This window comes from Wallemia mellicola (genome assembly GCF_000263375.1).
Source record: "Wallemia mellicola CBS 633.66 unplaced genomic scaffold WALSEscaffold_4, whole genome shotgun sequence".
Lineage (NCBI taxonomy): Eukaryota > Fungi > Basidiomycota > Wallemiomycetes > Wallemiales > Wallemiaceae > Wallemia > Wallemia mellicola.
The window spans coordinates 359,917-371,947 of NW_006531961.1; the positions used below are offsets into that span (position 1 = coordinate 359,917).

General features: G+C 40.3%; 4 protein-coding genes and 1 non-coding gene across 5 annotated transcripts; 3 read left to right on the top strand and 2 right to left on the bottom strand.

Annotated features, from left to right (window-relative positions):
• Positions 1 to 1,065: 1,065 nt before the first annotated feature.
• On the top strand, positions 1,066 to 1,374 carry WALSEDRAFT_67863 (hypothetical protein; the record flags this gene model as incomplete). The annotated part of the gene is made up of 1 exon (XM_006956962.1): positions 1,066 to 1,374. One exon carries the CDS (start codon positions 1,066 to 1,068, stop codon positions 1,372 to 1,374), a length of 309 nt encoding a protein of 102 aa, XP_006957024.1.
• Positions 1,375 to 1,673: 299 nt separating this feature from the next.
• WALSEDRAFT_t19 lies at positions 1,674 to 1,756 on the top strand. The gene has a single exon. It is a non-coding gene; the product is annotated as a tRNA-Phe (tRNA).
• Positions 1,757 to 2,024: 268 nt separating this feature from the next.
• Positions 2,025 to 6,981, bottom strand: WALSEDRAFT_31638 (ABC multidrug transporter). Its single transcript, XM_006956963.1, has 8 exons — positions 6,768 to 6,981; positions 6,646 to 6,720; positions 5,343 to 6,597; positions 5,006 to 5,295; positions 2,912 to 4,957; positions 2,806 to 2,864; positions 2,395 to 2,756; positions 2,025 to 2,348 (listed from the first exon to the last, which is right to left on the bottom strand). Exons 1-8 carry the CDS (start codon positions 6,960 to 6,962, stop codon positions 2,197 to 2,199), a joined length of 4,434 nt encoding a protein of 1,477 aa, XP_006957025.1. The 5' UTR covers positions 6,963 to 6,981; the 3' UTR covers positions 2,025 to 2,196.
• A 681-nt stretch (positions 6,982 to 7,662) lies between these two features.
• Positions 7,663 to 8,772, bottom strand: WALSEDRAFT_59713 (mitochondrial carrier). The gene is made up of 3 exons (XM_006956964.1): positions 8,673 to 8,772; positions 8,462 to 8,629; positions 7,663 to 8,418 (listed from the first exon to the last, which is right to left on the bottom strand). Exons 1-3 carry the CDS (start codon positions 8,735 to 8,737, stop codon positions 7,716 to 7,718), a joined length of 936 nt encoding a protein of 311 aa, XP_006957026.1. The 5' UTR covers positions 8,738 to 8,772; the 3' UTR covers positions 7,663 to 7,715.
• A 107-nt stretch (positions 8,773 to 8,879) lies between these two features.
• On the top strand, positions 8,880 to 9,086 carry WALSEDRAFT_15805 (hypothetical protein; the record flags this gene model as incomplete). The annotated part of the gene is made up of 2 exons (XM_006956784.1): positions 8,880 to 9,003; positions 9,049 to 9,086. Coding segments are annotated over 2 exons (162 nt in total), but the record flags the coding sequence as incomplete, so codon positions are not given.
• Positions 9,087 to 12,031: the final 2,945 nt, after the last annotated feature.

Here is a 12,031-nt window from a genome sequence, read left to right on the forward strand (position 1 = left end):
TTGTAACCTTATAATCGTACTCCATACCCGTTGAGGTATTCAGAACATCCAACAATAAGTATAATATGCTAACTTTCCTTCCTTTTATTACTATAAGATGAAAAGATGTACGTTAGATGGTTTATAGGTACAATATTTTCTCCCTTATACATATTTTCTGGCATCTCACTATTTTCGTTTCTTTAAGTTTTTACGTGGTTTTGGTTGGCTGCACTCATGTCCAACTATATATGATCGTGGGTTAAGTGATTCTCGTCGTGTCTCTTATCATAGCCCTGGAAAAATAACAAATTAATTTAGGGAAAAGAACAACAGAAAAGGTTTGATACATTAAGAAGGAAATTGGCATCACCACTGGTACTGAAAATTCGAACAAGAACAGTAAAATTCAAGGTAACAACAGATGTATCAGGGTCAACAGTAGGGGCAGTATTGGAGCATGGGGAGAAGAGAGAAATAAGACCAGTAGCATACTTATCACAAAAAATAAACAGTTCACAACTAAACTGGAGCATTAGGGATAAGGAATTATACGCAGCATTGTGGCAACAAATTGAAAACATTACATTACTTATTGGAAAGGCGTATTTTAGTTAACACAGATCACAAAATAATCGCAGACCTTAGCGCAGCAAAATTTTCATCAAGAGAAGCAGAATAGTCAGAAATATGGGTAGAATTCGACATTAAATCGTTTATAAACTAGGAAGGAAAGCACAATTTAATTTAATAGATTTAACAAGAATAGGCGAAACATCTCAAGACAAAATAAAAAGAGACTATCAGGAAGATAAAAAGATTAAAGAAATACTAGAAATACTAGAAAACCTACAAAATAATAAAGACAATATAAGCGACACATATAAGATTAAGGAGGGACTATTAACATTAAACGCACAACCAGGAGACATTGATGAAAAAAGAGTGGTACCAAAAGGAGAAACATGAGATATTATCCTTCACGATTTTTACGACGTACCAGTAGCTGGGCATCTGCGCACGGACAAGACACACAATTCTTTCGCAAGACATTATTTATCTGCCAATAATGTACGAAGATATCAAATGGTATGTCAGCAGCTGCGGCACATGCCAGGTAGCAAAAACATCAACGCAACCACCAGAAGGATTAGCAAGACGTCTACCCATAGCGCAGAGGAAATGGGACGTTTTTGGCAAACTAAACATAAGATTAACGTACCATTTGCATTTGACAGAAAAGAGGCTAAAAAACGCGGTGAAGGTGGTAACATAATTGGTGCACAATTCAAAGGAAAAGTTTTCGTTTTAGAAGATGTTATCACAGGCGGTACATTGATCAGACACTCGATAAACCTCATCAAGAATACAGGGAAACGTATGATTGTTGAGTAGATTTTTTTTATAATTTCTTTATTTGGCAAAAGGCTTTACAGAAGAGTTTGTGTCAACCTGAGCATTAGACATAGTTCGAACTGAACGTTGATCTTGGTTATCTTTCTTAATGTAATTCTTACTGTTATATGCAGGTGACATATAAAGCTTCTTTGAGAGAGACTACAATCTGCATCACACGTCCTGCATGTGGGTAAATCAATCAAATGATAAGAAATATCAGAAGATTTTTTTCGCGAATCTATGACGTCATGTATTTTATTTTAAAGTCGTATTATTTCTAATTCAAAATATCATCCGTCGATGTAGCTCAATTGGCGAGAGCGTACGACTGAAGTCATTAGCATTCGTAAGGTTGGGCGTTCGATTCGCCCCATCGACATTTCTTTTTGATTTCTTCTGGTTTTTCTCCTTTTATTGTATAGCTTATCATTTTGCTTTAGTAGATCATAAATAAGTTCCAATACACTAAAGATATATCGTTCACTCTCCCTTCATTTTTAAAAACATGTTTCAGTACTGTAGTTTTCATTGTCTCATTGTTCCGTAGGATACTAATGATAAACAGGCAATAAAAATCATCATAAAAACAATTATTACCAAGAGACACATTGATATCAACTAGATATACTAACACACGTTTTATAATATGATTACTAACTATGTATACTAATATATATAGTAACAATTATATGAGTAATATATACGATAAATAGAGGATCATTATGTAAAGATTGTAAAGAGTGTTTAAACCAGATTAACCTATGCAAGGGATGTCAAGAAACAATGCCAACTTTATTTGGAATATCACGAAAATTTCCCTTAAGAACTTTTCTTGAATAAACCAATAAACTTGCCGATTCCAATTTGCAGAAACATTGTAGGGCTAAAGAATTTGACCTTGGTAAGCCAGTATAATCCATACACTAGGGCTACGTTTGAGATGAAGGTGTATAAACTGAATATACCGAAGTCTGGAAAATGTTAGATCATAGAAATCGATTAGAAGCAACTACTCACAACCCCATGGCCATCCGGTTCCTTGATATACGTGAATACTGGTTAAGAAACTACTTGAGTCTGACATTGGGCAATATTGACAGCCAGATGTTGCATCACCATTAACGAGATAGCCTGGTGCCATTTCTGTGTATGCACCAGCGTAAGATTCGCAACTTTGACCTGGTGGTGGATTGAAGGTAGCAAGTTCATTTTCAGCGCAGTTGATAGAAACGTCTGACGTCGTTGCACCAATCATACCATCGAGGAAGTAAGTGAGAGGATTGATGTAGTATAAAGTGTAGCGCCAAATAACTGGAATATTTCCATATTGGATGATAATACCGTTAATTAAGTTAAGAACAACCAAATGGAATGGCATACTACATGGATTCATCAGAAGGAATTCCGCACTTGGATAATAAAACTCACGAGTTGGCAACGAAGTGTGGGCTAGGTGCTGAAGCACATAACCAAATAGCCCATAAAGCCTAAAAAGAATTAGCAAAAGTCGAGCTGCTCCACCGAAATTACTCACAACGAAAAGCATAAACTCTATCGTTAACAAGAATGTCAAAGCAGGATCACTACCGAGTCTAATACCACTGTCTGCGGTGTATGAGAAACCGACTGGCCAGTACCAAACAACCCAGTAAGTAACTGCGCAAATGAGAGCGAAAGGAACTTCACTAATCATAAAACTAGTCAAGAATGCCTGCCATGAATAAATCTTGCTAGGATTCTCTCTAGCCATGAAGAGACCCCATGATTCGTAGTACTTTGGAAGTGTTGCGTTTAAAATAGCAGGTGGAAGCATAACAATCAAGAAAGTCGAGAACATACGTTGTTGTAACTCTTGTTGTGCGTTACCAATCTTAAAGAAAGTAAAACCGTTGAATAAAGCGACGATGAATGTGACGAAAAGTTTACCGTAACCGTATGCTGAGTCTCTCCAGTAGTTCTTCATAGTACGCTTAAGGAGTTGCCAACATTGAACAGACATTGGTTGTGAAAATGTTCTGGTCATGGCCCTGGTAAGTTCTCTTGGCTTTTGTGACTTCTCAGCATTAATTCTTTCAACTTCCTCAGCAACCTCAGCAGCTTCCTTTGAGTGACGGTAAAGGTCAGCGTAATCAACCTTGTTACCTTTAGCATCACGACCATAAGCAATCATCTCGATAGCGTATTCGGCAACATTTTCATGACCTTGGCATTCGCGTGCACCGATGCGCTTGAAGTAATCAACAATAGCATGACCATTATCACCAACAGGACCTTGATAAACTACGTTACCGCCAGGTGCGAGCAACAGAAGACGGTCGAAGAATTCAGTGAAGAGTAAACTTGAAGGCTGGTGAATTGTACATAAAATAGCTTGTCCTGCACGTGCGAGTTTTTCCAAGAAACGTCCAATTGAATATGCAGATTGAGAATCGAGACCTGACGTAGGTTCATCAAGGAAGAGAAGTACATCTGGTTTAGCTGCTAATTCTACAGCGATAGTGACTCTCTTACGTTGCTCAACAGTTAAACCAGCTTCAGGTGTACCGATGATAGCGTCTTCAATATCTCTCAATTCAAGTAAGTCAAGAACTTGATTAACGTATTCCAAAACTTCTTCGCGTGGTGTTTCACGTGGTTGTCTGAGAATAGCTGAAAATTCGATACTTTCTCTGACAGTGGCATATCTGTCGTGTAGATCACCTTGTTGAACATAGCCAGTACCTCTTTGGAATGAGTTTAATTCAAGTGGTTTGCCATCAATAAACATATCGCCGGAAACAACACCCATGAACATTCTTTGTGAGAGTGTGTTAAGAAGTGTAGTCTTACCAGCACCGGAAGCGCCCATTAAAGCGGTGATAGTACCAGGTCTAACGAAACCTGTGATGTCATTAAGGAGTTTTCTGTCACCGCCAGGGGTTGGAACAGTATAAGAAACGTTCTTGAAAGTGAAATCAGCTTCAGATGGTTTGATGGAGCCAGGTTGGACTTCAGTTGTACCACCTTTCTCATCAGTTGTACGTGAAGCAGGACCAGTTTCGAGATCACCCATAAGAGCCTTTTCATTCTCTTTGGCCTTAGCTTTTCCTTTCTTTGTCTTTGCGAAAACTGTGACACCACCACCACCACCAGAGAAGTCAAAGATCTCAGTGAAGAGGGCAGTAGCGAGTAAGTAACCAACAGTGTAAGCCATAACGTAACCGAAGTTTGGCCATACGTGCGAAAAGCTGTATCCAAAGGCAGTTTCGAGATAGTTATCACCAGGAATACTTAAATTACCTGGTACAGAACCTTGGAAGGCACAAGTTTGATATTGTTCTTCTGCTCCTGGAACACCGAATGGAACGATTGAAGATTCCTCACAAGAGAGTGTCATACCATGGAATTCATTTGCCATGACCGCTTCGAAAGCGAACGGAAGAGGGTTGATGTAAGAAATCCACTTAAACCAAGATGGCATGTCTGTACGTGGAATAACATAACCAACGAAGACAACTGCAATGTTGAGTGCACAGACTGAGAATCTAATAGCTTCGTTGAACGTTGGTGACAAAGCAGCAACTGCACGGTAGAACTGTGTCTGAAAGATGACATAAGCAATTTACTTAAAAAATGTTCAAGAACTCACCAAAGACATTGCTGTAATGAAAACGAAGAGATAGTAGATGAAAAATTGACCAGCGGTGTACTGAAGTGAAGCCAAGAAATAAACAATGATAGACATGAGAGTGACGCAACAGAACAAAATTGGTATATCAACAATTGCTCTGGCGAAAACGACAGCTGATGGACGATAGAAGGCGAACTCCCGTTGCCTTTGAATGATGACTCTTCCATTAACCGCATCAAAAAGTTCAGGTAATTGAAGCCAACCAATAAACAGGATCGAGAAGAATAGAATACCACCACGTGAGAATGCTAATAATTTGGTAAGTTTAATGAAGTCATTTAGTAAAGACTCTCACCTCCGTCAGTGCTTTGAGCTTCACCATAGAACATTGAGGCGACGACGAAAGAAACAACCAAAATAGTACCGAATTTAGTGTAATAACCATCTAATTGACCGAGTTGTAATTGAATTTGACGAATAACACAATAATAAATTTGTTCAAAGTATGAGACAGTGTAAGGAGAGCTCTTAGCCATACGTCTCTTCTTTTCCTCGCGAACGGAGTCTTTGAAAACACCAAGTTCTTTGTTCTCAGAAGCGAAAGAGTTGTCAGAAGTGGCAACAGCTGCTTGGTAATAATGTGAGCTCTTGTAAGCTTTCTCAAGATCTTCAGTTGTACGAGGAGCACGGCCTTCCCAGCCTTCCTTGTAAGTACGTTCATGTACATCAGTGATACCGGTAAGGAAATCAGCAGATGTTTGACGTGGTGGCTTGTAGAAACCTAAACTTTCGAAGTATGCACAAGCTTCGTTGGCTGGACCAAAGAAGATACAACGACCATCGTCGATCAAGCAAACCTTGTCGAAGAGCTCGTAAATACCTTCACCAGCTTGATAGAGAGTTGCAATGGAGGTACCACCAGTGACATCTGTGATAATACGTAATGAACGGACATAATCAACAGCTGTTGAAGCATCTAAACCACGAGTCGAGTTATCCCAACACATAACAGAGGCTCTTGTAGCGAGGGTTTCAGCAATAGAAACTCTCTTACGTTCACCACCAGAGACACCTCTAACAAAGTCGTTTCCTACGACGGTATTTGCGGTATGTTCAATACCGAACATTTTCAAAAGAGCTTCAAGGATGTAATTGACGAATTCGGATCTAGCCATTCCTTGAGGTCTGACACGAGGAACCTTTTCACGTAAAGCGAAAGCGAGGGTTTGTGCGACGGTGAGTGTAGGAAAGTGGATGTCTTCCTCAGTGTTGATGACAACTTCACCACGGTACTTGTGCTTAACCTCGCTTGGGGTCAATCCACCGTAGTCTACATCACCGAGCACGTCAACATAGCCTTCTCTCTTGTTGGCCAAAGCCTTGAGGAAGGTGGTACAACCGGAACCAGGCTTACCGAGGACAAGCATCATTTCGTTGCCGAGTGCCCCAGTAAAATCATCTATGAGGTTGCGTACTGGTGGTCTTTTACCGATAATATCTAATTGAGGAATGTAACGTGTGATGAAAGCGTATAAATCAGGACCAAATGTTGATAAGACTGCCTCTGGGAAAGTTTTGACGAAAGTGGCGCCACTTCCTGCACCTTTTACCTTTTTGTTTGTTAGTATGCATAATGTGATTAAGTGAGTGAGACTAACGGTCAAGTTTTTCCAGGCAATACCCAGGTGTGGCTTGTGAGTTTTACCAGCATCCTTGAAGCGTTGTCTAGCTCCCTAATAGAAAAGTAAGGTATATAGTTCTAGTAGAAGCGAAGACGTACTGTGATGAAAGAATGTAAGTCAAACTCTTCTTCTTCTTCCTGGGCAGTAGCTTCTGAAGTGCCTAATGATTTGCGCTGTTCTGGGTGTTCTTTGCTAATTTGGCGGGATAGCTTCCTGAAGATCTCCTTGGAGTCATCTACGTTGACTTCGTTAGGAGTCCCCCAAGAGGCTGTATTTTCCTCTTCTTTGGACATTTTGTTGTTTTTGTAAGATGATGAACGTTTAATTCGAAAGTAAGTGCCTGCTTTTTGGCAGATGCAACGGCCACCGATTCTCGTTTACCTAAGCAAGGCTCTTAGGAGGGCGAGCTTCCGGAAAAAGAAGGATTTTATCTTTGTAATGCTATAATAATAATTTTATCGTGTATATCTGTCTATCTATTCCTATTCCTTATCCCGTATTTCACAGTGGCTGTACCTCTATCTCTGAGCTAGACCGGCGTATGTACAAATTGACACAATTTAATTTAACGCGTGTGAAAAAGTTTCTACATCTTCATAGATGTTGGTGGTTACTTTTGAGTATAAAATTACATTCCCTCACAAGTAAATATAGCTGCATACCGTTTCTCGGGGATGTGGGGTCTTCGAATACGCAGATATCGGTGTAAGGGCAGGCATTGGCACTATCATAAATACCTATTCATGCTTTCTTTTAGTCTTAAAATAGCTTATTTTGAGAAAAACAAACTTGACATCGGTACCTTTCTATGACTAATCGCGGTGTCAGAAGTACATTTCTTTATGCAGCAATATCTAGTCGTTTTACTAACTTAGTGTTTGCACACTTACATATTTAAGTATTCAACTATTTAACGTTTACCTCATTGTTATTCTTGGCATTCGGATTATAATTGAGTATAAAACAATGTATCAATGCATAATAATTTATAAGTAGTGAGTATTTCTAATGTGATGTTAGATTTCTTTCTTCATTTGACTATTATTCTACAATCTATAAGTTACGAATTCATAAATAAGGAACATTGCAGCCGCGTTTGGCACAACCCGCATCAGATGGGCTGATAAGCCACCATAGAGTGCAGAGACACCCTCTTCTGCCAAAACGAGTTTGAGAGTACGTATCAGAGACGTGTAGCGTGGCTTTTCACCCACAGGCACTGCCTGTCTCATCCGAGTACGTATAACTTCGTGTGGATAAGTTATTACGGTTGCAGTAGACTTTGCTAGACCAGCTGAGACCATTGTCGACATCGAAGAAAGCTTGGAATCTTTCGTAAAATCTTTTAGTTGCTCATATAGTATCCACTGAAGCGTACTCTCAGTGACTCCCAAATAGGATGCTGAGAGACCTCTATACAGACCTCTAATACCCTCGTTCTTAATTAAATCACCAATAACCTTCCGCGATGCAGAAACTTTCGCAGATTTTGACGAGACTGACAATTCAGGTGATAATTGTAGCCGCGTTTTTATCACCCATATTGGGTTGGTAGCAGTTGCAGTAACAATCCCTGCACAAGCAGCTGCTAGGAGGTGGGTTGACCAATCTTCTCGAGATTTTCCGGCAATAATAGACTTGAGATTTCCGTAGGTGAAGAAATTGATTGATCTCGCCGGTATAACACCAAAAAGAGTAGGACCTAAGCCTCTGAAGAGTGCACGGGGTGATTCTTTGACGTATATATCCCTGTACGCGGTCAGAGGGAGTGCATAGTGGCTATAATACTAACCTCATCATATGCACTGTCTCTACGAAATGGTAGAGTGTTCCTCTTAGACCTTTAATATTAGATTGATTATGTTTGGCTGCTATCGACTTGTGATAGATATCAGACTGTAATCTAGTCTTTACAACGTCGAATGGTGATGTTATAATAGCACCTGTCATACCGCCCAGACTGTATGTCGTTAGAATCGTCTGCCTGATTACCTACTACTCACCCGCCCGCTACAAGATGCCTCCAGGGTGAGGGCCGCTTAGTATCATTTATCAGCTTTGTCTCCATCGTCGCGCCAGCTGAGCTTCCTGCGACGACTTCACTGCTAGTCATTGTTTCTATCGAAGAGAGCTCTCAGTAAAATCACTCTCTATCCGACGTCCATGGCGAAACAAAAAGCGAGGTATGTAGCTTACTAGTAAATTACACGGCTAAAATATTTTATAGAACCGTACTCGTCAGACTTATCTCTACCGCAAAAACTGGCTTCTTTTACCAGTGCCAAAGACCGCGCTTATCTGAGAAGCTCAGCGCTATGAAGTATGATCCAAAAGGTCTGTAGGACTATCTATTGTAAGTTATATTAACTCATCTTTCAGTCAAACAACATGTACTCTTTGTAGAAGGAAAACGGTAATTTATTATAATATATAGATATTTAGCATTATATTCTATACCCTTGTGCATTAACTACTACAGCGTTAGCAGCTATCTTTCTCATCTCTTGTACTTGTACGAAAACCACCATGGCTCAGTTTTGGAAACCTGGGACGACAGCTCCAGGTGAGCATACACAGCTCTACGATATTTCATCTCACAGCAACAAGGCAGCTCTCTTGACCGTGCCAATGAGGCTGAAGGATCTCTGACTATCTCTTCATTACACAATAGCGAACTCGGTATACAAGCCCAACGTGAGACCTTGCCAATATACAAGCACAGTAGGGCAATCATAGTTTACTATTTCATATCTGATCTCCCACAGGGCAGAAGCTGCTGTGGATGCTCGAGGAATACCAGGTCACTATCGTCGTAGGACAGACAGGTTGTGGAAAGACTACACGTGGGTATCAAGACCGAATGTATCACTCTATTAAACATCTCTTTAGAGTTGCCGCAGTATCTATACGAAGAAGGCTGGGCTACACCACCATATACTATTGCATGCACGCAACCACGACGCGTTGCAGCGACCAGCATAGCGCAGAGAGTTGCGCAGGAAGTAGGATCTGTATTGGGTGATGAAGTGAGTAAATACTTCAAAACGCCGTCAAAATCTCATATATCTAGGTGGGATATTCAATACGCTTTGAAGACCTCAGTTCTGCAAACCGCACGAGGATAAAGTACCTTACAGACGGTATGCTCTTTAGGGAGACGCTTATGGATCCTCTTTTGTCAAAATACTCAGTCATTATGGTTCGTCAATCATTGTTTTACTATCTGAGCTAACGATTCGCAAGATTGATGAAGCGCACGAGCGCAATTCCTACACAGATGTTCTACTCGGTGTTTTGAAAAAGTCAGCAGCTGCCTACTTCGCTCCATAGATTAACTAACACTCCCTTAGAATTCTCAAACGTCGACCTGACCTGCGTCTCATTATCTCATCGGCCACTCTTACTGCACAGAAGTTTGTAGATTTCTTTGGGGGATCTAAAAAATGTGGTACCATTAGTTTAGATGGCCGTATGTTCCCGGTCGAGGTATCATACACTCAAGAACCTGTATCAGACTACGTGAGATCTGCAGTAGAAACTGTTATCAGCATACATGAGACTGTGTGTAACTATCTTATGAAACTAGTACCATTTAACGCCTCTTTAGCAAGGAAGTGGTGACATTCTCGTCTTTCTCACTGGTAGAGAGGAAATAGACAGAGCACTACAATTACTCAGCGATAATTTAATTTCAAGCAGGCGGAATACTGACTCTCTCGTGGGTTTACCCCTTCATGCTGGTCTCACAAGTGAAGAACAGCTCAAAATATTCGAAAGGCCACCATCTGGTGTGCGTAAAGTCGTATTTTCGACCAATATTGCAGAGGCTAGTATCACCATTGATGGTATCCGCTATGTCGTTGACTCTGGTTTCGTTAAAGTTAGTATCATTGTTATCATTTACTTCTATTAGATCTGACCGTCTATTAGTTGCGCCATTTCAACCCTGCGACAGGTATCGACATATTGTCCGTTGCCCCATCCTCTAAAGCCTCATTGACTCAAAGAGCTGGTAGAGCTGGTCGTACTGCCCCTGGTAAAACCTTCAGACTATTCCCTGAAAGCGCTCTATTAAGGCTAGATGAATCGACAGTGCCTGAAATATGCCGGACTGATTTAACCGGTTTTATTCTTCAACTCAAGGCATTGGGCGTTAGCAATGTTTTACGTTTTGATTACCTGGATAATCCTCCTTCATCGATGCTTGTCAGGGCCTTAGAACTACTCTATGCGCTTGGTGCCCTCGATGATAGTGGCCATCTCACACCGCAACTTGGACTGAAGATGGCCGAGATACCATTAGATCCAATGATGACAAAAATTGTGAGTAAGATATTATCACAGCTCCTTCATTAATGATCACAAGTTGCTCAACAGCGTGTCTTTTGAGTGTAGCGAGGAAATACTAACGATTGCTGCAATGACATCTGTGCAAAATCCATTTCTCACACATGATGGTCCTGGTGAGCTTGAGAGACGCAAGTTTGTAGCAGAGGAAGGCGACCACTTGACTCTACTCAATGCGTATAATGCTTTTGTCAAGATAGGAAAGAGTAGCAGCAGATGGGCCGGTCAGCATAGACTCAACTTCAAAGCGCTCAGTAGGGCTGTATCAATACGCTCGCAATTATCTAAATACCTAGAGAAATTCAATCTTAATCCTAGACTAAGCGCAGGAGTAGATCAGGAAACGATTAGGAAGTGTTTGGTCTCGGGGTACTTTAAGAATGTCGCTAGGTTTAATCCAGATGGTACATACACACTCCTTAATGGTAACCAAATTGTCAATGTCCACCCAAGTAGTATTATGTTCACACGTTCACCATCTACCAAGTGGGTTGTCTTCCATGAGGTGCGTTGCAGTTATTTGTCGAATTCTACTCTAACACATTTAGCAGATAGTGGAAACAACAAAAATTTTCATTAGAGATCTCACGGTAATCAATGATGACTGGCTTGTCGACGAATCTCTTACTCGTGGTTTCTATCAATCAAATGATTCGTCGAGAAATGCAACAGCCCAGGATAAGAATAGCATACAAGAATCACTTCAAAGATATCTGTAAGAAAAGTAACATTTGTAATATTATATTAAACATAGAAGCTTTATGAAAGCACACAAAACTGTGTAAATGTATATACCAGAATCAAAATGTGTCAATGGACAGATTATTATACAACTGAAATATCTTATTAAGCTCTTATATGTTGTAACTATACAGTTCTGCGCAGTTATTGATTTTATTCGCTTACACATAGTTTCCTTGTTCAGACACCCACTAGAAACGTAGAGTTTCATTCATTAGAGGTTCTGGATACGACAAATAATGGACATTTCACTCATATTCTTTTTAAACTCTTA